Source organism: Aythya ferina (genome assembly GCF_964211825.1).
Source record: "Aythya ferina genome assembly, chromosome: 5".
Classification (NCBI taxonomy): domain Eukaryota; kingdom Metazoa; phylum Chordata; class Aves; order Anseriformes; family Anatidae; genus Aythya; species Aythya ferina.
The window spans coordinates 52735074-52758694 of NC_140301.1; the positions used below are offsets into that span (position 1 = coordinate 52735074).

The 23621-nt window shown below is 47.2% G+C and overlaps 1 protein-coding gene and 1 long non-coding RNA gene across 4 annotated transcripts in view; both read left to right on the top strand.

The window, feature by feature from the left end:
- Positions 1-3730: 3730 nt before the first annotated feature.
- LOC311437128 lies at positions 3731-4685 on the top strand. Its single transcript, XR_014693314.1, has 2 exons — positions 3731-3909; positions 4009-4685. It is a non-coding gene; the product is annotated as an uncharacterized lncRNA (long non-coding RNA).
- A 5370-nt stretch (positions 4686-10055) lies between these two features.
- Positions 10056-23621, top strand: part of EML1 (EMAP like 1) — a 121910-nt gene continuing 108344 nt past the window's right edge. The window contains exon 1 of one of the 3 annotated variants that reach the window (XM_084520724.1): positions 10056-10276. In XM_084520724.1, the coding sequence (XP_084376850.1) occupies positions 10249-10276 (28 nt within the window). In that variant the 5' untranslated portion in view covers positions 10056-10248. The remainder of the gene's footprint in view (positions 10277-23621) is intronic. The other 2 variants (XM_084520727.1, XM_084520728.1) reach the window with 2 other exon arrangements.

Here is a 23621-nt window from a genome sequence, read left to right on the forward strand (position 1 = left end):
GGTCAGAAAAAATCCAGTCCATCCAACATTTGGTATGTACATGAACATATGGATTGCTTTACTGCTCCACATATCTTCAGAAAGCCTCTGTAACCTTTTCCTGAAGACGGAGGTAAATGACCGCTCAAAATATTCATCAGGGATAATGAAGGGTCAAGAGCTGAGAAAGCAGATGAATGTTTTAGAGCATCAGCCACAGCCAGCATCTGTGCTTAGGTGTGCATATGTATTTCAGATTTCCTGGCCGTAATCATAGATACCACGTAATGCTGAGGGTCAAATTCAGCCCTGGCATAACTTCAGTGAAATCAGATCATCTGCCGTTGGGTAACTGGTGCTGCACCAGGGACTAATGTGGCCCCTGGTGTTTAATTTAGATCGTATTCAGTTTGAATTAGCAGTGGTTGCTTCACCCAGCAGGCAGGCTTTGCAAACCAGAGTTTTCTCTTCACCTCATGCTGTGTGTGTCCCCGTGCATCTTCTTCTATCTTTGAAAAATTATTCTCTTTTGTCCTATTGTATCTAAGGGAAGTTTTCATCAGTAGGGAGAAAAATGTGGATTAGCCCTGCATCTGCTCTCCTCTCTGCTAGGGAGCAGTGGAGGAAGAGTTTTGCCAAGGGAAGCAGTGGTGGAGAGCACTGTTGATGTAGATAGAAGTAAAAAGTCTGCCCTGAGGACAGCTTGTCAAATGAAGCCTCCTGTGCCATTAATTACAGTTCCAAGGTGCAGATGAAATATGGATGTGATAGAAGAGGTTTGCTTTTTAATGTATTGTTGGAACATTTTTTTTAAAGAGACAGCATCAAGCCAAGTCTTCAGCTCATAAATAACAGTTTCTCTTTCCTTGTTGCTCTTGTTGCAAGGAAAGACTCTTGTCATCTCAGTTCCAAAGCACTGACGGCTACGTCTCTGGTTACATCTCCAAAAGAGGATTTTTTCTCCGGGAGCCCAAGACTGACATACTTCCTGTGGCCACGTCAGTCCTCACACCAGTGCTGTTATCACTTGCAATGTCTAGAATTGCGAAAACAATCCCAGAATCATTTATTTGTGAGGGAATTACAATTCAAATGGAACTCCAAACAAAATAGAAAATTACAATGTGACAAATTATAATTCAACTCTGGTTAGTATTTTGTACGCCGTATCAAAAGCATAACGAGACCTTTAATGAAAACACAGCATGAAAGTACTAATTATAGAAGTAGCTGAGATCTCAGCCAGGGCAGGAACTCCAATAATACGGCACAGTGTAAACAAGCAGGATGAAACAGCTCTTGACCAGGACAGATTACAAAAGGAAACTTTGCTATCTGTGGCTTACAGAGGGAAACTGAGGCACGGAGAAATTTAATCTCTTGTTTAGTGTCACAGAGGCAATTGCTAGCAGGGCCATGAACTAAACTTAGCCTGCTGGGCTGCAGAGGCAGGCTGCATTCCTGCCCTGAGCACCGCCGAGCAATAAATAGCAGGGAGCAGGGAAACTGAAAGGAGCCATGGGAGGAGAGCTGGTGGCTCTCCCCGAGGTTTGTGGAGGCCTGGTGGATCAGCGATATGGCTGGAAAGAATGGTCTACAGTGAGAAAAGCTGTGGCTCCCCATCCCTCAGCACTGCAGAGGGGCTGGCGATGGAAACAAGGTCAGGGAGGAAGGTGAAAGTGATGGAGGAACAAAGAGAACCCCTCCTGGACCCTCACCCTCATCCCACAGCTCCATCACCCCAGCTGTGCCAGCAGCAGTGCTGGGTTTGGGGCTCTTTGTGGCTGCACAGACAGCCAGGCCCTGCACTGCCCAGCTGCTTGCTGCTACCAGGATGGAAACCCCTTCATGCTGCCAGCCTTCCTCTGGTGCAGCAGCCTTAAATCAGGCAGATCTCTGCCCTTTACTGAGCCACAGCTATTTTCTGAAAAGTGTAGGGGCTTGGAGCTTGTCATCGGTTTTAGGATTTATTACGGAAGGGACTGTGCAAATCATGTTTCTTGAGGAAGTGGTGATGAAAAGGGACATTGAACTGGCAAGAAATTGCCAGGCCAAGCTCTGCCCGTAGATGGGTGGATGCGAGTCCCAGCTGCTGTGGTGCCAGCAGTGTTTGCCTTCTCAAGGGCTCTGGGAAGACCAAGCAGACCTTAGGTAGGGATCTGGGGAAGGTGTGCCTTGCTCCGACACTGTGCCCCCAGAGAAGGGAGATGTAACCTTTGGGAAAAGAGCAGCGAGGTCTGCGAATGCATGCGTGCTGAAAGGAAAATTGTGCTTGGCCCCCTCTCCCTCCCCTGCCCCCCCCCCCCCCCGAAAAACTCAGCTCCAAGGAAAAACTCTCCAAATGGAAATATGATTGCCACATTGCCCTTTGCAAAAGAAACAACTTGACATTTGACCATACGTGGAATTTCCTTAGATGTGGGCTCTGCTGTGAGACAGATTGCTCTAAGGCCTCTGCTGCTTTCTAAACTAAAAGATAACAACAGTGGATTAATTGTTAGCCCTGTAGCCTTTGCACTTCTCTGGTCTATTCCTTGTGAGCTTAACACCTCATTAACGAGGTTCTGTAATGTTAAGTATGGTATAGCAACGTTAACATACATATAGTTTTGGGATGAAATGTTAGGAAGTACACACTGACAGTGCTTCAAGGACACCAGGATCCCTGACCTGCCCACGTTACCTGCTGCAGCTGTGGCCTGGGGCTGCACTTGGGCCCATCTGGCTCTGCTCTGATCAGGCCCCACTGATTTCCTACATCCCAGGGTTTTTAGAGACAAGTGTTCACCTGCTTCTACCAGTTCATGTCCTTTCTGCGGACCGATACAGCTAAGGAGCAGACCCAGGGCACAGAGGGAAGGCTGTCTTGGCTGTGTGCCCAGGGGGTAAAGGCACGGCATGGACACAGCTCAGGCCTGCATGAGGCAGCCCAGGGACTGTGAGGCTCTGACTGCCCTGGGGTGGGAGCCCCTGGCTCTGCTGCTCCTTCACTGGGTGTCACAGCCCTGGGATTCCCCTGAGTGCCCCAGGCAGCCAGTGTGCGATGTCTCTGTACACAAATGGGAATGGGAGATGTCCAGTCCTCAGATCAGCCCAGGATGACAGCGGGAGTCTGAGAAGGAAGCAACAGCTTCATGCATCAAATCAGGAAATTCCAAGGAAGCTTGTCCCTACAATTTTAAAGCATTAAACCTTCCACCTGCTCCTCCTCTGGCTCCTGGGGCAGGCTGTAGCATTTGGCCATGCATTGAAAGAAACCCTTGCTGCAGGAGCACTGAGTATCTTGAGGAAGGTCCTAAGATATTTAGTCACAGTGGTAACTTCTGGCTGGGCGGACACCAGACAAGCCACTGTGCTGCCCAAGCTGTGGGCATTCAGCACTTCATGAGCATTGAATGGACCCCTCTCCCCTCTGCCTTTTTTTTTTTTTTATCAACAGTCAGCAAGTTGGCTTCTTGAGACTTTCCTTTTTGCAAGCAGCACAGCAGTTTGACAGCCTGGTTTAGTAACAGCCCGCTTGCCCCTCACCCATTTTGTAGCAGGACCAGGCTCCCCTGCCACAATGCCCTGGCCTCGTTGGGTGACCTTGGGAAAGTCATCTCCTGCCCTGCTGGGGCTTCTGCATCCCTGTGGTGGCAGCAGGAGACTTACGATTGCCCCAGCAGCTCTCCTCACCCTCAGCCTGACTTACAATGTGGCAATAATCTGCTTTCTTTGCTATTCCCATGTAGTCTTGTCCTTTTTGCAGAAATCACCAGCAAGGTCACCGCTTCCGTTAATTGTGGCTGTGTTTATTGTAAGAAGGAGGCGTCCCCACATGACTAAGAATGAAAACTCCTCCCTGGTCGTTCCTGCTGTCAGGCACCCTTGACAAATGTTTGCAAAGAAGCAAATGAAAGTGGGTTGTAAAGTGGATCGTATTGCGCCACGGTACAAAATTCATAGATAACCTAATGAATAATTTCCCCTGCTGTTCAGCTCTGATTCCATTAGCAATTCCTTAATTAATTCTGTCTCCTTGCCCGGCAGGCCTGCACCCAATGCTGTGGAGCCAGCAGCTGCTTTGGTGGAGCACATCAGCGGTTATTGACCTGCAGCTGAAGGAGGAGGCTTTCATTTCCTCACACCAAGTTTTGGTGCTCCCAGGATGAGCCAATAATTCAGTGTGTGACACCTCACCTTTCTTTATCACCCAGCCGATATCCTTGATCACGGACAGCTGCAATTAGTCCCCAGAGCACTCACAGCACATGACTGACGCTGTGGCTTTTGCCTTCTGAAGGGATAATATTGCACCTCCTTAATTCCTCTTGGGATTTTCCAGCTCTGAAGCCTTTTTGTCAGCTAACCTTGGATATACGAGCTGTCTGGGGAACTTATTGATTACTCCCGCCCCCACCTTCCTGCCCGGTTGGCTGATTTATAGGAATTTTGGTAGGAACCACTAAAAACCTGGCAGAGCTCATTAATTTGTGAATCTTTTAAAGACTTCCCTTATTGCAGAGACCATCTGTTTGCCCAAGTGTTATTTTTGCAGCTGCCAAATCAGGTTTGCAAGACTCTCACCTTCTCTTCAAACCCACCACTTGATACCATAATATTTACATTCAGAGCTCAACACTCCCTTTTCCACAAGATCTGTGCAGAGCGAATGCAGCTACACTCAGCTGTGCAAGACCCAATCCTGCCGAAATAAACCGCAATAATGCCATTAAAACCAGAAACAGCAAGATCCGACCTAATTGTATAATTTCGTTTTTGCTTTTTATGTTCACCATGAGGCTCTTCAATAACACCTGGAACGTCTGCAGAAGGAAATCCCATTAATGCTAATTGCGGTTGTGCATGAAAATCTGCCACGTATCAATGGGAAAACAGATTCTGCCTCAATCCTCCTGTCCTGGGTGAGTCCTGCAGAGCCTGCCAGCAATGAGCTGTGTGCTTGTATCAGCAGATGCTGAAAGCCAGGTTCCTGCAGTCACACTCACCTTTTCTGACTGCTTGTGCAGTCCCTTGGGCACCAGGCTAGGTGGACTCGAGGGCACATACTCATTTTGGTATCAGGTGTGTTAGGAGACATTGCCAGCAACAACAGTGATGGCTCATGAGTCAATTTTATCCTCTATTTGTAGCTTTTATATTCCCTCACATAATTTCAATGGCCTTTTTTGACTTATTTCCCAAAATGCAACTGCTTATAAATTAGATGAGGCTGAAATGCCACTCAGATTCAGACCGTCCACTCATTTCTTCTTTAAGATAAATCCTCCTCCAAGTCTTTGATCTTCTTATTTTATTTACTGTATATCTGCACATTTGCATAAAATGTGCTGTTTGCGAGCCAACAATTGTCACCGGTAAGACTTCTTGGAGACAGGCAGAATTTCTCCCTCATTCTCTCTTTGAACGTGCAAAATTATTTTCACTGCCGCTGGATTGGTGTCACCTGACACAGTTAATCTTCTAATCTTCTCTCCAGGGTGACATCAGAGGAGATGATGGAGATGTTTCCTTTCTTGAATACAAAGCTCAGATTCAATTGTGACTAATGAAAATCTTATTAATAAAAATAAAATAAAATAAAATAAAATAAAATAAAATAAAATAAAATAAAATAAAATAAAATAAAATAAAATAATAAATACCACCAGACTGACACTAAGGTCTCCCAGACACAAAATGATGATATATCTAGTTCTTGCTGTTACTTTTGTGTTTGCTGTTTCCTGGAGGACTGTCCAAACTGTCAGCTGTATCTTGCCTTTTTTCACTGCCTTTCCCTAGGATACACCCACACGAGCTCCTGTCAGTGCATCCACTGCTCTTGTAATTACATCATTACACTCCCCATCCATCAAGTTGAGATGTGAAAAGGATGCGTCAGAAAACAATAATGAAATAAAATCCCAGTTACCGGGACTTTCTTTGCACTTGGTTCTAGTCTGAACCTCTCCACTTTCCTAGGGAAAGCCAGGAATCGCCATGCACAACAGCAGCTCTGTAGCCATTTCTCTGCTGTTTTTGGTGATAAAGAGCTGAAGCATAACTATTACATTGCCCTGCCGTCAGTTTTATCACCTTCATGAGTGGACAAAAGGGTCCATGCCCTTCCTACCAGTTTCAGGGCTTTTCAAAGGGTTTCCAGGCTTTGCTAGCAAATTCCTGACAGTGGCTGCCAGCACAGACCAGCACCAGGAGCTGACACTTGAAGAACATGCTGAGTTTTTCAGCTTGTCTGTCTGGGCTGGCAGGCAAGCTTAGCTCGTCCACCGCTGCTGCAAGCGCAGGTGGAGCTCCGTGAATGTCCCACCAGCTGGAGACCATACCTGTCGGTGTCAAGCACGCACTGATGTCAGAGTGCTTCTATCAGCCTGCATCTCCTTCTCCATCCCGATCTCCAGCCCCATCCCTCCCCTCCCCCGGCTCGCTGTGAATCCCCCAGTACCAACAGGCAGAAATCTCTGCACACAGCAGGGAAAAATCCAGCGGAATTTGCATAAATTAGAGGGGAGAAGCACGTCTCAGCCATTCTCCGTTTAAACTGTGTGGAAATCGTGCTGATGTGAGATAGAAGCTCCTGCTGAACTGGGCAGGAAGGCGTTTGCATCAACCCTACAGAAAATTGCAGATTGAATAATCAGGTCTGACCTCGTTAGCTGAAATGGCTCTCGTTCCCCCTATTTCCCTCTGCCAGGGGAGAGAAGTGCACAGGAATGAGACCAACCCTCCGTGCTCCTACATCGGTGATGAGATTAGCAAAGCCCTTCCACCAGTAATTTTAGCACACAGGGTGCTCGATCCCACAGCGAGAACTGCAGCTCCAAGCTTCTGCAGACATTTGGACCCATCTGCAGCTGTTCAGCAGGAGCAAAGCCCCCGTGGCTCCAGCTGGGAGCCTGCAGGTGAGGCTGGCTCTGCACAGCCAGATGACTGAGCCCCTTGGGCTGCAGCAAAAATTGTTATGAGTCCTGAGAGATTTATGATGTTAAAGACCTGATTTCCAAAGGCACTTAGATCAGAAGCCTAATGGGATATGTACGCTTCTAGGTTAGAAACCCAGTCCCACTACGTGTTGTCTCACTCATTTAGCTGGCAGCTAGTGTTTATGAGAGTCTGCTGCTCACTCACAAAGCTGCCACCTGGGCTTACAAGCAGCCAGCAGGACAGCAGGCGTCTTGGGCACCAGCAGGACTGCCTACTGGCGCTGTCACGGCTGCCCTGCACCCAGGTTTCCCCACACGTTCTCTTTTCCCAAGCACATTTGCTCAGCCCCAGGTTTGGGGCACCTCAAGAGCCCTTTCCACAGCCCAGACATACTGCACAGCTGGGTTACCTGCAGAATTTGTGGCATAAACACCAGGCAAGATGTTTATGCTTCTTCCTGGAGAGCTCCAGAGAGGGACATGGCCACTCTAGCAACTGCTTTTGGTGTAAAGAGGCCATGGGCAGGTACTGTGCAGGGCTTTGTGATGTTCTGTAAGCTTTGCTGAACACACTGCCCTTTTTGCCAGGACAGCACCCTGCACACCCTGCTGCTTCTTCTCCAACTCCATGAAGCGTTTAAAGACGCATCAGGGCCATGCAGCTCTCTTCCACAGGAGACCAGTGAGTCCTTTAGGAATTTTTCCATTACCTTCCTTCCAGAGATTAAATTTACCATTCCCCTCTCCTTGTATTTGTCACTGATTTTTTTACAGAGGGGTTCCTCAGAAAGCCCAAGTGAGAGCGGTTATTGACAGATATTTAGCACATTTCTTGCATTAGCTTAAAACCTACTAAAGTAATGTGTGCTTTATCCCTCACCTTTTATTGTTTCATTATTTTATTTTATTTTATTATTATTTTTTTTTTTTACCGTGACAGAAACCAGACATATTCATAAATTCCCCAAACTTTCTCCTTTCAGACTTAAGTTTTCCAGGCTTGGCCTCTCTCCAGGAGCAAGCATGGCTCTTTTCAGCCTGAAAAACAGAGAAAGTTGAAAGAAATACTTCGTTTGTCTCTTATTAAAAAAATAAAAAGTCATATAAAAAATAACTCTATAACCAAAATACCAAGGGATCTAAGCAAAAACTTTAATTTAAATAATCCTATAGTCCTTATTGGAGTAAGTGTTGGTGAGAATCATCCTAAGAGCTAGGTGTGCTCTGTTCAACCCCTGACCCTGTGGCTACCTTCCCATGTTAGTGTTTCATGGCAGAGCTCTCCCGAGGCTCCATGGAAGGTGGGTGCCAAATGCTCCTCATGGCTCTTGCAGGTGAGCTCTTGCCAGCTTTGCTGTAATAGCTGACAATGTTTCTGTCCTCTCCCCTAGTCTTCTCTGTTGGCTTCTCTACCCCACTTCCAGAAGGTGCTGAGCCCCATAGCAGACTCGGCCAAGGGCAATGTAAGCGGGGTGACTGAGGCACAGGTTTCTTAAACCACTGGTGAAGACGAGCTTGAGCCAAGCCACTGGTTTGCGTTTTGGCGTGACCTCACTGCAGGCACTCATCCAGCTCTGCTCCAGGGCTCTGACCTTCCACAGAGGAGCACACAGCTGTGAGAGGTGACTTCAAAATCAGCTGCAGCTGCTTGCTCCGTGAGTGCGAGTGGGGATGGTGAGCCCTTGATCCTGCAAACACTTAGGCACATGTTTAACTTTATAACTGAGAGTGGTTCCAGGGACTTCGATGGGGCTTGAGGTTCAATTGGCACATAAACACCTGCAGAGCTGGGAGCCTGTGCTAGGACAGGGTCTAGCTAAAAAGCTTTAATCCACACACATGTCGGAGCATAACTTTTCTGCAGTGAAACTGCATGGAAGGAAGAGTCCTCTGGTCTGTTTTAGCCCCTCTACTCTCCCCAGACATGCATTGAGACTGAGACTGGACACCTCCATGGCTCCATATCTCCCAGATTAGAGACTGCTCCTTGAGCCTGCCAGTGGCAGAAGGATGGAGGGGATGAGCATGATGCCTTGGCATGATGTCCTTGGCATGATGTCCATGGCAGAATGATGCCTGCAGAGCTCCATGCCAGCAAACCCCACCAGCACTGGGACAGAAAGCCCCAGGACCCCCATCCTGCCCTCCAGAAGCTGTGAAGGGAACCTGAGGTGTCCTTTCGGGAAGATTTGCAGCTCTTCTAGCTTTTGTAGTCACTGGCCTGATGTTCTGAGCTGAAGCCATGCTACAGTTTGCCACACTGCTGAGTGCTTAGAGTGAAGCACCTTGATAAAAGTGGCCCAGCTCTTCCAGAGGTGCTGAGCATACTGAGCACCTAATACAATTCATACAAATTAAGCCTTAATGATGCGCTTTTTTTTTTTTTTTTTTTTTTTCCCTTCAAGGTATTTTGAAGCAATATGTCACCCAGGGCTCTGGCAGCTCCTTGTCCTGGGTGGTTGTGCCTGGCCACCTTAACAGAGCCCTGGTACTGGTGGCATGATTTGCTTTTTTTCATTAAGTAGCCAAGACTGTGCCAGTGTGCAGGGATCCTCACTGCTGACCGGACCTGGCTGAAAGGTCTAGAAATTTCATATCAAGCAGAATCCATTTACTGACATTAAAAAGTTGAGCTGCAAGGGTAGCCATGAAATGCTTCACTTCACCAAAGCTGCATATTTTAAGCAAGCAAAAGTGACAAAAAGTTACCAAAAAATCTGCACTCGGAACATTGCCAACGGTAAACACACAAGGTGGGACAGCAAACAGCGTCACAAGCACCGTTTCTCAGATCTTACAGCACAAACCAAAGCAGATTTATTTTTCTGCCCCTGCAACCAGCTGTGCTCCAGCCCCTGCCCCTCTCCCAGCTCCCACCCTCGTTTTGCCAGCGGCTGTAGAGGAGGGGAGCAGCCACCGCCTGCGTCCCCCCGGGGACAGTGCTGCTCCCACCGCAGCCCTCAGCCCCCTCCTTTGCTGCGGATTCGCAGCTTAGCTCTTAAAAGCTGTTTCATAAATATTCTATGGCCTTTCAGGCCGGGTAATGTGCCTCTGTGACATTAAAGAGGAAACTCCGTGAAGGGGAGGGATGACAACAAATTTATCCACCAATAGCACACTCTTTTGGCACAAAAGCACATTCTTATCTTTACATCCCATAATGAGAAGGCAGAGACGGGACTGTTGCTACAGCTCTCTGGGTGGTTAGATGTACCGTGGAGGAGCCGAGTGGCTGTAAATCCGTAGATATTTCCCCCCCCTCCTGCCTCTGCGAGCAGAAGGACCCGCGCGGGTGTTTGTTCGCCGTGGTTTTCCCGAGCCCCCGGCCAGGAGCGCTTCTCGCACGATGTCTGACTGCGAGGGACTGCCCGTGGGTAAGAGCCAGATTTATATTTACCGCAGCGTCCCGCCGGCTAGCGCACGCTCTCGGGTTGCAGAGCCCCACGCCAGCCCACCGGCCGGCCACCACCAAGGGGCAACGAGAAGCCCCCCACTGCCAGCCTGGAGCCCACACAGTGCATGGGGAGAGGCACAGGGGCGAGGAACAGCTGGGTACCGCAGGCAGCCGGCCCCTGTGTCCGTCAGAGGTGAGGGTGACGGTGTCGGTGCCTGCTGTCTCCGTCTCCCGTGGGGGATTTTTTGGGAACGGGTCCCCCAGGAGTGAGCGCGCCGCGGGCGCCTGGTGGGAGCGTGCTGATAAACCCGCAGCAACGGCTGCGGACGCAGCAAGGGCAGATAAATGTACGACGAGTGGTTTGTGTGCTGAGAGGAAATAGCGGCGCGCCGTGTTTCCAAAGTCAGGGCTTCGCGTGTTTTGCCTGCATCTTTTGGAGGAGGCTTTTACGGGCACGTATGGCTGTACGTGCCCAACTTCACCGAGCTCAGAAAGCAGCGTGGTTCTCAGCTGCTTTTTTTGTAACTTCTGTACATCTTGTAAACACCCGCTATGCTGCTGGCGTGACAGGAAACTGTTGTTGTAATGCTGGAGCAACTCTCTGCCAAGGCATTTTGCTAATAAAGGCATGGACCACTGAAAACATTTTTTTTTGTTCTTTTTTGTTCTTGTACCATGGGAAGCATTGATCTTTTCAGGTATTTGTGTATACAGACAAACACAGGCAGAGTATGCAGTGCTTGTGTTTTGCGGCCTGTGAAGGCCGTGTGTTAGAAATGAGGGTCTCAACTAAAACAGGGGACTACAGAAGGCAGCTGCAGCAGAGGTGATTTTTTCTTTTTTTTTTTCTTTTTTTTTTTTTATTCTCTCTCTGCTTCCATTTTACGAAAGCAACCCCATGTCCAAAAATGTGCAATCAAAACCACCGGAAAATTATAAATTATGTATGCAATGCAGAGTGAACTGCACCATGCACAGCTCCCTGCACCGTCACACAGCTACCAGTGCTGTCTGAAGGCAGGAGAGCTGGGGATGGGCTTTCCTCACCCACCCTGTCAAAGGGCTGATCCGAGAACCAGCACGGCTTCCCTTCTTCAGCAGAGCCGGCTTTGATTTTAAGGGCCCGGCCTGTGTTTGCTTGTTAAGCACTCTGAGCCGAGGGTGGGATATTTCAGGATGACAGTGACAGTATTTAGCTGGCATCTGATATTACTGATGAAACTGATATCGAGCACGCGGAGCATGCTGTGTGCAGGAGCTCCTGATATCTCAATCTTCCCCACTGAGGGTCCGGGAGGTTGCCCTCAGAAATGCTCCTGTAGGTGCAGCAGCACTTTGCTAGGCGGAGAAGGAGCCAGAAGAGATGTGTAGGTGCAGACACAGGTCAGAAATGTCCTGGCACAGGCCAGGGGCGGGTATGCTTCCCTCTGCTCCCCCCAAATCCACCCAACTCAGGGCCTCCCAGCAGCCTGCCCAGCCCCAGGGCTCATCCCTCACCTCCCTCTCCCAGTGGTGTACGGGCTGGGAGGTGGCCCTTCTGCAGGGTCTGTGAGCAGACCTTGGAGGAGCAGACCAATGGAGGGCTTTTCCTGCAAGGGGGCTTTGAAATCACGCAGCTCCCTTTGTGGTTACTTCTCCTTTACCAGCTATTTCAGAGTTTAAAACTTCAGCAGCAAAAACTCCATTGAAAGGGTTGCAAGAAACCCATCATAAAACTTGCTAAAATAATGCTTAGTGTCCAGCCATACAGAAATACCACTCTTCTGAACCCAATCAGCACAGTAAGACGGGTGCTGTATTTCTAAAACTCCTAGTTTTGAAAGTGGCCAGGCAGCATAGCTGCAAGGAGTTGCTGTAGTGGTGTGTACCATAAGCAACGTGGCAGGGATCTTGAGCTCTGTTTATAACACAACCTGGACAGCCGTGTGCATGTGTCTGAGCATAAACAGGCACGCAACTATAAATAAGTTTAGCGAAAGCAGAATATTAGTGTCAAGCCTACGTATCGCTTCGCCAACCTCCTTGCAAAGAGTACGCCTAATGAACAGCCCGCGAACTGGAGGTTGCACTTACTGTAAACTCATGCCAGGATTTTTACAGTGCTTTCTGCCCACACAAGAATGTAGTAAGAACAGCTGCGTAATTGTTCCCTCAGACAAGCAACCCAGAGGGAAGTGCTCAATACAATCTTTGAATTAAATAGCTGGATGTGAATGGGTCGATACACCAATAATTTCTCAACAAGAAGCTTTATTCAGTAGGAATATCCCACTTCTGCACTGCAAATGGTTATGCAGTTTTTCAGGATGAAAGCACTGGGTTTTTAAATCTCTGGTTTATGTTTGATTCCAGGGTGGCTGCGCTGTTTCTCTGATTTGTAATGGAAAATTAAACATGTGTTGCAAACAAAGTTTTACATTGTCTTTTGAATGTGGCACAGAAGACATAAAAGAAGGATCCTAGCTGTCAGATGGCAGATTAAATCTAAGTAACTGTACAAGCATTTTGGACTGAATTCTTACCAAAAAAGGCATTTGTGAGCATTACTATCAAAGTGACATATTAGTGAGCAGATTTCTAAAATTTACACCATCAATTTACCATTGTAACATGGGTAGATAAAGCAAAAATAAGGATCAGCCACTTCAGGACTATCACACTCGCATTTCTTTGTCATTAGCAATGATTGGCATACTGATGCTACCCATTAGTGCTAGGTACATAGATTTACTGTCATTCCTACACACAGATAAAAGAAGAGCACATCAATTATTTAAGTGCTTCCTCTTGTGTGTATTATTTTCCTCCTGTAAGGAGACAATTTAGTCTCTGTGTGACTGAACAGCTTTTCACGCACCCAACATTTTGATTAGGAATATATGAGTCACGATGGTTCTGGTTCTTAACACGATCCTCTCGACTTCAGAAAAAGCTCTGAAGTCATTCAAAGGTTCTTAAAGTGCCTCTTTCCTTATTTTCTCCTAAAGACTTCGTCAGCCACAGACTGATTTTGAATGGCATGGCTACATTTTTGTGGATAACATCACTGCCACGATAATTCAAGGTATTCAGCCATAATAGATGAGGATTATATTGCTGGAGAGAGTATAGCTCTTCGGATACCAGGAATCTTCTATGTACATACTTTCTCTGTTATTTATGAAAACAGGGCTAAAAAAGAAAGAAACAGAATTGATTTATCTTGTTCTGCAGCAGGTGGTATGCAAATATAACTGAATTTCCTTAAAATTCCTCCTAAACTTGTATTGGCATCATTTCAATAGAGGAGGAAATAAGACCTTTCATCTGAAGCGTGTTCCTGACTCTTGAGCTAAATACTTCCTTTCAAAGCTAAAATTACACATTTCAAACATGTCTTTAAGGGAGACTGGAGCCAATTTGCTAAAATTGGTGTTTGCAGAATCAGGATATCCCAGAACCCTCCAGGAATTGAAGTTTCCAGAGATTCGTGCATATTCTGCACTGTCACTGTGAGTCCATTTAGGTCAGCCGTGAGGCTGCTACTGCGCAGAACCTCATTCACCCGCATTGTGCTGTCGCTACATGGCTGCTGGGATTTAAAAATGGCACAAATACATTTTTGTCATAAAAAGTCACAGGAAATGGTTTAGTGCCTGCATGGGGTGTGGGCCAGCCAAATAAAATTGTCCTGTTTTTACATGCTCAGTACAGGATCATGCTTTAAATTCATCTTTCATCAGATTTGGTAAAAATGTCTCACTGCTGTGGCTTTAAGGGCTAGAGCACCAGTTCTGCTTTGCAGTCTAGAGCTTAGATAAAAGGTCTTGACTGAGACCCTAACAGAGTTGTGTGTGGTCCCACTGAATACTACTGCCTGCAGGGTGAGACCCTAAATAAAAGGCAGCACACTGAAGTTATGTTGCAGAATTTCTCTACAGACCATATTTAGTACTCCAGGTTTCTGGGTAAGCAGGGAATTGGCAAGTTTTTTCCCCTATATAGACCCAGATGCTTGCAGGTTAGAAGTATACTGGCATTTCTTTAGCATCTCAAGACAATGTTTTTTCAGATCCTGGCCTCCCTGAGGCCATCCGGCACTTTGTGGAGCACTGGATTGTGTCCTCAGAGATCCCTGGGTGATCCCCAGCCCAGAGCAGGTGAGGCTGGGGCTCCCACAGCTGCAGACCTCGCTGTCAAACCTCGCACAGCAAGGCACGAGCAACCTTGCAGTCAGTACTCCCAGCAACAACAGGAGAAAAACACATATAAAACTTTCACCTTCTGAGAAGCCTGGGCTGAAGCCCCAAATTAAGAATGATTGTAAATGACTGCAGCTTCAGCACAGCCACTGAAGCTGTGCAAGCTTGTCCAGGTCGCTGTGGCCAGATGTCACTGCAGATTACCTGAAGCATGCCTGCTGATCTCCTCTGAAGTCATTAGAGCTCAGCCTTGCTCTTGTCTGCCTTGTTCCATTTAAAGATGGAGCTGCAGAGGGGCTGAGAGAAACATCTTACAGAATTTATATATAAATATAACAGTCAGTATAAATATTCAAGAAAGAAGCAGTTCCAGCATTTGCCCATTTCATGGGCTGTGCTCTTGCTTCGCCCACTGATCGCTCCAGGCTTGCAGGAGGAGACTTCATCTCTCTGCAGGCGACTTTCCATAGGAGGCTGTCCCATCCATGGAGCAGTTTCATCTGTTTTGGCTGGAGTCCCGGGTGACTTCCTGCAGCCCACGTGGCTCCCTCCTGCTCTCCACTCCTTTCCCAAGAGCTCTGTGCCATGCTTGCCTGGGCCAGCAACCCATTCCTTGCCTGCTTGGGTGCAGGGGGATGGCTGAGTCCTGGGAGGGATGGGGAGGAAGGGAAATCCCCAGTGGCTCCTGCCCTCTGCCTTCAGGCACTTCCACTGCTCTGAGACTGTGCAGTTCACCACTGCTCATACAGACACTTCCCACTTTCTAAAACCTGCCACCCAAAAGGCATCCCAGCCCTATGCTCAGCGTTGTGAAAGACTTCAAGAGAAGATGCAGATGAAAGGCTCTGTGCAAGAGCTCTGGCTGGAGCTGGTGGCTTTACCCGTCAAGAAATGCCCGTTTGACCAAAAATGCCCAAAATGACCACTGTTTGTAGGTAGCATTAATCACTACTTTTTGCAAAACAATGAGAGCCTGACATGTTCTGTGTTATTTAGCAGGGTTTGTAACTAAAGACCACCTCACAGAAACTTTGGGCTTGATGCTTGTATCTCTTGGCAAACTCAGTTCTTTTTGCACTGGGGAAGTCAGATCAGGAGCAGATCATTAACTCTGTTAGGAACAAATCTTCCAGTACAGTGTTCTTCCATCAACAAATAGAGAGGTCACTGAATCAAAGCGTAACATTTTGTCAACATTTCCAATATGTTAACACATTTCTAAAGGCTACGCTTTGAAAACTGAAGTTAAGTGGCAAGTCAGACAAAATGACTTGAAATTCTTCAGTAAAATAAAAACAAATATAATCTTTGGGTTCCTTGGTCTAGTTTGATGCACATGAAACCAAAATCCCAGAGCTTTCTTGGCAGCTGGGAACTGTCCCTCTGAGTCTCTGAAGGCCGGTGGGTCAAGCACCAGCTCCTCACTCTGCCTCAGCAGCAGTGCAACAACAGGGGCCTGGGCACTGGTGGGAGCTACGCTAATGAGAATGAAACTGTGTTATCTGTGTGTGTGTTTTTATAGAGATTTTTGAATCTGAGGGTCAGGAAAACAGGCAAGGCAATGTGTGTGACTCAGGAGCCCCAGGAATCCATGTTTCACAAGAAAAACACCAGGAGCAGATTCATGGCAACAAAGCAATCCCTGTGCAGACACGGGAGTGGGAAGAGGTCAGAGACAAACCTGGAAAGCCCTCTCTGCATGTAAGGCGTTTCAAGACAGTCCCATGATCCCAAATATCAAACGCAGCTGAGGATCCATAAGGAGTTAAACCTGCCTGCACCCTCCCCGCTGAGGAGGGATAGCAATGTTCAAACGTGCTGTTTTCAAAGCAGTGAGGCTGCAGCAGCCCAGCTGAAGTCTCTCATCCACCTTCTCAGATCTTTTGTAGGAAAAAGAAAAAAAAAAGTTCTTTTTGGTCTGTGAGGAAGCTGGGGACTCCGGAGCCCATGTAGTAATTGCTGCGGCCCTGTGAAAGGGAGGGAGCTGGAGGTAGCATAGATGTTAACACTGTTTTTCAGAAGTCTGATTTTGCAGAAATGCACTGAAACCATATCTGGAAGAATAGGAAAGGTTTTCTTTTTCATGGCTCTCTTTCTACTTTTTTTCCCCTATTCCTTTTTTCCTGAGGAGAGCCATGCTGAGGAAGGAGAGCTCTTTCAGGCAGTCATCAGATACAAAAGCAGTTAGCATGAATGCTTGCAGCTGGGATGCTGGTTAAGGATCTAGTTAAGGAAATAAAAAAGAGGCTACATGGCTTGCCAAGGGCTCCTCCTCCCTTGGAGGAGGATTTTGCTGGCAGGAGGCTTTTACTTGTCCATCTAAATACTTGAAATCTCTAGTTTGTCCTAGGGTCTGTAAGCAGGAACACTTGCACAGAGCATACAGAACATTTCTTGATGGTCTTAGTCCATGATGTTTACTGCAACTTGGGGCACGCAGAAAAACAGCTGATGTGTTTTTTCTTTACCTCCCCACCATGCCTCACAACATCTGCAGCATTGCCAGCATAGCCAGTGTTAAGCCATTGGCATTTAGGAGCCATAATTGCATTTAACATTTACTTCTTGCTGTCTGGAGCCCTGTCTTGCAGCAGACCTGTTTCATGGGCAGTAATTTACAGGGTGGGGCACATTTCCCTCATTTTACAATTCAGGCTCCAAACAAAATGCCAGTTTACCCTCACGCCAACTTAGTGAGTGCCCAGGCCCTCATCTACCTCTTTAGCTGCCTATCTGTCCCTGTAATTTCTTTCCTTGCTGCCTGTGATCAGTTTCCTCACCATGCAATGATGGTTTCCAAGGTTAAATTAGCAGCATCCAGGATTCTTTTACATCTCATGCCTCATCTGAAAAAGCAGTGAGGTCCTCCAGATGCTTTCTTGCTTGTGTGAAATTGGAAAGAAATACTGGGACAGAGGAATGGGCTCCTGGCAGATGCCAAGTGCTGGGCATGGACCTATTGATGGTGCCCAGGTTCACTTCTCCAAAGCAGTCCTGGGCTTCACAGAGCAGCTGAAGTATGTGGTGGGTCACTGGGCCCCTTGGGACAGGCCAGAGCTGCCGATGGGCCTGCACACAGACTGTCCCCATGGGGCTCCTTCCTTAGGTGGCTCCATCCTGGGCTCAGAACATTGGCAGTGGCCCTTGAGCAGCCACAAGAAATTCCAGCAAGGTTTACAGTTATGAGAGTTATGCTCTCCTCTTCATGGATACCAGCAAGGCAGCATGTCAGAGAGGCGCCCAGGCTCACTCCTCTCAGCTCCTCCTGCCTGCCAGGAGCCCCCAGCTCCTCTCCGCTGCTCTGAGCTCTGTACACATGGTTCATATTTCCATCGGCTGTGGTTGATGGTATTTGAAAGAGAAATGATTGCAAGGTTTAGGTCCAAAATCCCTTCACAAACCCATAAGCGCTCTGTGCAAAATTCGTCTCGCTGGCACAACCAAGGCGTGAAAGCACACAAAAAAACACCTGTGTATGAGGTCTGAGCACCAAAGTGTTTTCCACAGATACTCAAAAATCTACAAATGAGGGCCTCAGGTTTTGTGCGATCATATCACAGTGATTAAGAAGGACATAACTTTGGGTTAAACTTAATAATTGCCCATCTCTCTCTCTCTGTGGTAACAGAGAGCTTTAAGGGCCTGATCCAGATGGAAAGGAGCCTTTCTATCCACTCTAGTGAATTTGGATCACAAGTCTTTTAAAATCTCAGCAATACCTTTATATATCAGACCCACAAGTACAGGCTGTAGCTGGGTCAGCTCCATTATTCTCCCCAAATCACACAGCCCAAGTCCTGGCTGCATTCCTGGTACAGTTTTTGGGATGTGACCCCACCAGCAAGCACTGCTGTGGTGTGTGGGAGGTGCTGTGCATTACCCCTACTCCATCCCAGCACAACTGTTCAGAGAAACATGCTTATTTCTGTACCTAATTCAAAAACAGTAAATGTTTGGTATTTCCCCTACTGAAACATTCCAGATATGACTTAGCAATAAGTCACAGCCACGTGTGTGGTATGATTAGAGTGTACATACGAGGCACTGAAGCACAGCAGGACTGAGCCAAAACCAGCGCTGACTGATGTGGGTGTCTCCCCCGAGGTACTGAGGCGCTCGTCTTTCACGGCACAGGCCCAGCACCGTACTTCACGTTCAAACTTCATTTCTAGCTGTGAGAGCTGGACATGCCTGCAAGTCACCGCTCTGGCCTCTGGTCCAGAACCAGAAGATGAGGAGCGCTCCGGTAGTGACTGTCATGGAAAGATTGGTTTCCACAGCTGCTCCATGGAGCGACTGCCCTCCCTTTGAGAGGAGCTCTGTGGCTGAGGCACAGATGCAATCCAGCTCCTGGCAATGCTTTTAAAATGAACTTAGCCTGAAATTGTCCTTGATCTTCCTGGAATTGCATCCTTCACCATGTTCAATATCTCCAACAGGTGAAGCTGTGATGTTACGATGAACAGCTTATTGGAAACACATTCGTCATAAAATCTAAAATCCTCTGTCACCTCATAACCAGATCTCTAGCAATAAATATACTTTCTCAGCTTGTTCTTATAATAACTTGATACTTCATTAATTGTTTGGAGATAGTCTCCAGTGTTGATAGACTCGCACACAAGCAGCTCTGGCACAGGCAGCTTGTCCCTGGAACACTAAACCTGTCATTTTCTACAACTCTTTTTACCCTAGAACAGAGGCTCCCTGGTTACTCCTGTTGCTACAAGAGTCAGCAGCCCTTCTCACACACATCTGACGTAGGCATGAGATTGCAATATGTTTGTGCTGCAGGCATATGGGCCCCATCTGGAAAGGGTTTTGAAAAGGAAACTATTATTTCCTGCATCTATCATAAATTCCAAATGGTATATTTAGGCATAGCTGTTGGAAAACAGACAGCACATTGATGAAATGGAAGCAATTTCTCTGGGAAATTTCACCTTAAATGTTTGATTCATCTTAATGCTGCCAGCCCTTTGATGTTTATCACGAGCCTTGTAAGATTTGCTTTATTTTTTCTAAAGCCAGTTTTCTTGGGTCATGAGTATTTGGGGGTCAGCAAGGCATCTATGTCTATTCTCACCCAGTCAGCAACATATGGAGAGTCTTATGGCACTGGAGAATGGGGATTTTCTTTTTTCCCCAAGATATTTTGTTTTTTAAACATCTAAGTCATAGGAAGGAGCATCATGTGGTAAAGTGTGAGAGAGTGTGCAGTATCTGGAACAGATAGTGCAGGCTGAGGCACACAATGCTCACATGTGTAGGCTGGAGAATAATATTTCCCTAACAAAAACTGTCTTCTTAAACACCAACCACATTTTTGCATGTTTTCATTTTGAGTCATTTAATGAAAAAATTGGAAAACTCCAGGGAAAGCATTCAATCTGCTCACAGCTTTTTACAGGAGGAGTGGTTGTTTTCTCAGCAAACTCCTCTTCTACAATTATTTGGTTTCTTTAGATCTTTGGGGAGCCTCCCCACACATAAAGTAGCTGAATAGCCCTTTTGTTGTACTTTACTACTCCCTGCTTACTCTGATGTCTTCTCCCACATATGCTGGAAGGAGACTACCACTGAAAAGGGACTGGATGACACATTTTTGTCAAGGCATGATGAGCATCCCCTGCCACAGGAGCCTCCTCAATACTCAGGTCAATCAAAGCATGACTGACACCAGAGAGGTTTCAGCATGGTTTTGGGCTGAGCATCTCGCCACTTCATGCTGCTGTCAGGACCTCAGCAGGGCAGGGCTGGTTCCTGGAGAAGACAAACATGTTCCTGTGTTGTGTCCCTCATCCCACAGCCCAGAGACCCTGTAGGGGAGAGGGACGCCCCAAGGTGCACAAGAAAGCTCACCGCTCCATGTCTGGGAGACACAAAGGTAACCAGGGGCTGAACATCTTGGTTTTGTCCAAGGAGGAGATAAAGGCTTAGAAAATATCCAGTTTTGCTAAATTGGTTTTACTTTCTCCTTCAGAAATGTGCCTCAACATTGAGTGCATGGTTAGAATTTGATTTCTTTCCCTAACGAGGTTCAGCAGCTGGGTTATCCTAAGTTATGGTGCCAAATCTTTAAAGATTTCCTTGTTTTGAGGCAGTTGCTCAACTGACAATCTGGCTTATGGAATCCAGCTCCCTTCAGGGAGAGAGGAGAACTGGAGGCAACTGGACAAATTAATGAGTTGACATGAAGGACAAGGCAATGCTGTAGAGCGAGTCCACCCCAGCACAGCCCAAGCCTGCCCCACCAGCTGCTTCGTTGCGATCCGGCACGCATGCTTTCTTGGGAGCTAACCCGACTGGAGCTCAGGGTTGTTTAGAGTGAGGAGCCAGCAAACACAGACCACATTTATTTTCCACTACTCACTGCTGCTGGCTGGGGTGTTTACACTCCCTTCCTGGAGGACAGCATGCAGTAAAGGCAGCAGGGTAGGCGCATCCCAGTGCATTCCTACGGGCTTGGTCTTGTTCCTCTACAAGCAACCGCTCACTGCTTCAGATGAGCCCCAGATCTCTTCTTTCACAGTTAATAGCACCTGATGAGGCCACTGAGATCCTCAGGTAGTTGAATTTCCGTGTGTTGGTCAGGTATGAGACATCTACAAAGTGGTGTGAAATATCGGCAGAAAGGCTAATTCTCCCCTGAGCTAGATCAGCAGTTAGGGATAGTCCTTTCTTATTACTTTAGCTAAATAATTCCTAAAAATTCTCTATCTTCAACTGCACATTGTTCTCAAGAGGTCCTAAATACATGGTGTCCCTGCTGCGGTATGGTGCTCACTGGGGACACCCAGGCTGAGATGTCTCCGGTCCCTCCTCTCAGTTCTTCCAGTCCTGCCCATCTGCTGCCACTTTCCTCACTCCACCCAGCAGCAAGTCCTGGGAAGACACCTTGGCTTTTATCCTGATATGAAATAGGAAGCAAAAAAATATCTATCATTAGAATTTATAGGAGTGAAGTTTTTACGACTGAACACTCATGAAATAGAGATGCAAAAATCATTTTCTGCTTGGAGCAGAGATTAGGGAAAATTTCTTAGTGCTTATTTGAGGAAAACGTCTTCTACTATTTTCACATCTTTAATAAATTCTGGTTTCTCTAATACTTATGCAATAAAGATGGAATTCTACCAAGTATCTGATGACGACCCAAACCACAACAGTGAAATATGAGCCACTTGCTCATGTCACTGAAATCTCAGAAGGGAATTACAGCCTTTAGCAGGGTTCATTTGAGGTATACTACTTAAGGTAATAGGGCAGGACAATCTCATTAAGATTTATCTCCACCCCATTTAAACATGGGTTCAAAAGTACAGCTAGAGCTGTGCTGGCTTTATCTCTGGCTTACAGAAGAGATTGGAAAGGGAGGTAAACAAAAAACACAATCCATCACTCAATCTGCTGGGCCATGAGACTGCAGCATATAGTGAACACAGATTTGTGCCCAGCGGGCTTAGAGGCTGAGGAAATCAGAACAAACTTTTGTCCTTATTACATTGCGTACCTTTTTTTTTTCTTTTTCCCCTACTGGATTTAAGAGATATTGCATCACGCTGGGAGGGAGGGGGAACAAAGCAATTGCCTCTGTTCTTCTGATGGTAGTTCATCACATTCTCTGGAGTTGTTCCAGACCTGAATTTGTCCATACTCATTTGGGAAATGTAAGGCTGAGGAAAAAAAAATACATTTTCAAACATTTCAGCTTGTGTTGCAAATTCCCTAAGTAGTCTGAGATGGTTACAAAGCTTCTAGTGTGTTGGGCTTGTCCTCCCCCAGGTAACGATACATGGGGACAGTAATTCTTCCATCACACTCTAAGTGCTTCTTCTTGCTTCTGTTGAACTGATGCAGACTGTGGGTTATTCTGAAGAATTTATTTTCTCAGCTTCTCCAGTATAAAAGAAGCAGAGGATCTTTCCACCTGGGGTAGGAGAATTTGCTAGACAGCAAAAGCAGAAGCCCACTGTGTTTGCTGCAGCATCTTGTGGGTGGGAACGGATACACTGGGATGCTTCGGATGCTGGAGGGAGGCTGCACCTACCAGAAGAGACCCGTGGTGATCATGGCCTGAAGCCCAGCGGCTTTTGGGATCAGAGGCGCTGTAATCCACGCAGCCTGCTCCAGCTCCTCTTACAGCTGCCAGCAGCAGGGCCTCTCTGGGGTTCAGCCTGCTGGGAGGATGAGCTGTGGGGCTGTAGGGCAGCACCGGGGGGTGCCGCAGCGAGCAGATAATGCAAACAGCAGAGGACATGACCTCCAGCACATCCTTGGCGGGCTTCCACGTGGCAACATACCTGAGCCTTTCAGCCTGGGAACAGATTTCTTGCCTTCTCTCCCCATTGCACTCTCACCCTCCTCAGGTTTGGACCATGCTTTGTGGTTTACTGAGACCACATTCTGTCCGGAGACCCCTGGAGATACAAAGGCAGGCAAAGGCATTTTGCTCCCTCCCAGACTTTCTGGGAGAGGTTCAGCTGGGAAGCAGATCCAGCACCGCTGTTCTGTGAGCACGACTTCAGTGCAATCATTTAGTGCATAAACATGCACTCAGTGCTGCCATGTAGGCCAGGACTACGATCTGCATGTTTGGAAGAACATTAAGGAATTGAGAAGAGAGGAGAAGGGAGTCGACACTTCTAAGGACTGATCACCATAGTATCAAACCTCTATTTACAAAACTTCTTTGTGAAGTTTCCACGAGCCCTTTCCTTCAGTTTCAGTTAAACTCTGCATGGTCACTGTTCTGGCTTCAAACTCTGCTCTGAAAAGCCTGTAATCTAAACATGGAAACGTTTAAGTAATGCGCTAAAACAAGAAAATGAAGTTGTGGACAAAGCTACACAGTGTGACCCAGGGTGGCGTGAGGACCCAGGGCTGGTCCTGGTGGAACTGCAACCCTGCCAGCCTGGCGAGAGACCTCTGTGCAAGCTCCACGGGAGCTCAGAGCTTGGCCAACGAAGCCAGGGTGTAACATGTCCCTGCTACATCCTTCTGTCTGCATTTCCATCACTCACAGGGCAGTCATGGCCCACCCTCCCTCCTAGGGTGTAGGTGTGCTCCAGCCAAGAAGCAGCAGAATAAAACCCCCTCTGTTTTTGGTGACTGTGTTGTGTGAAACACAGGTCAGACCCTGGC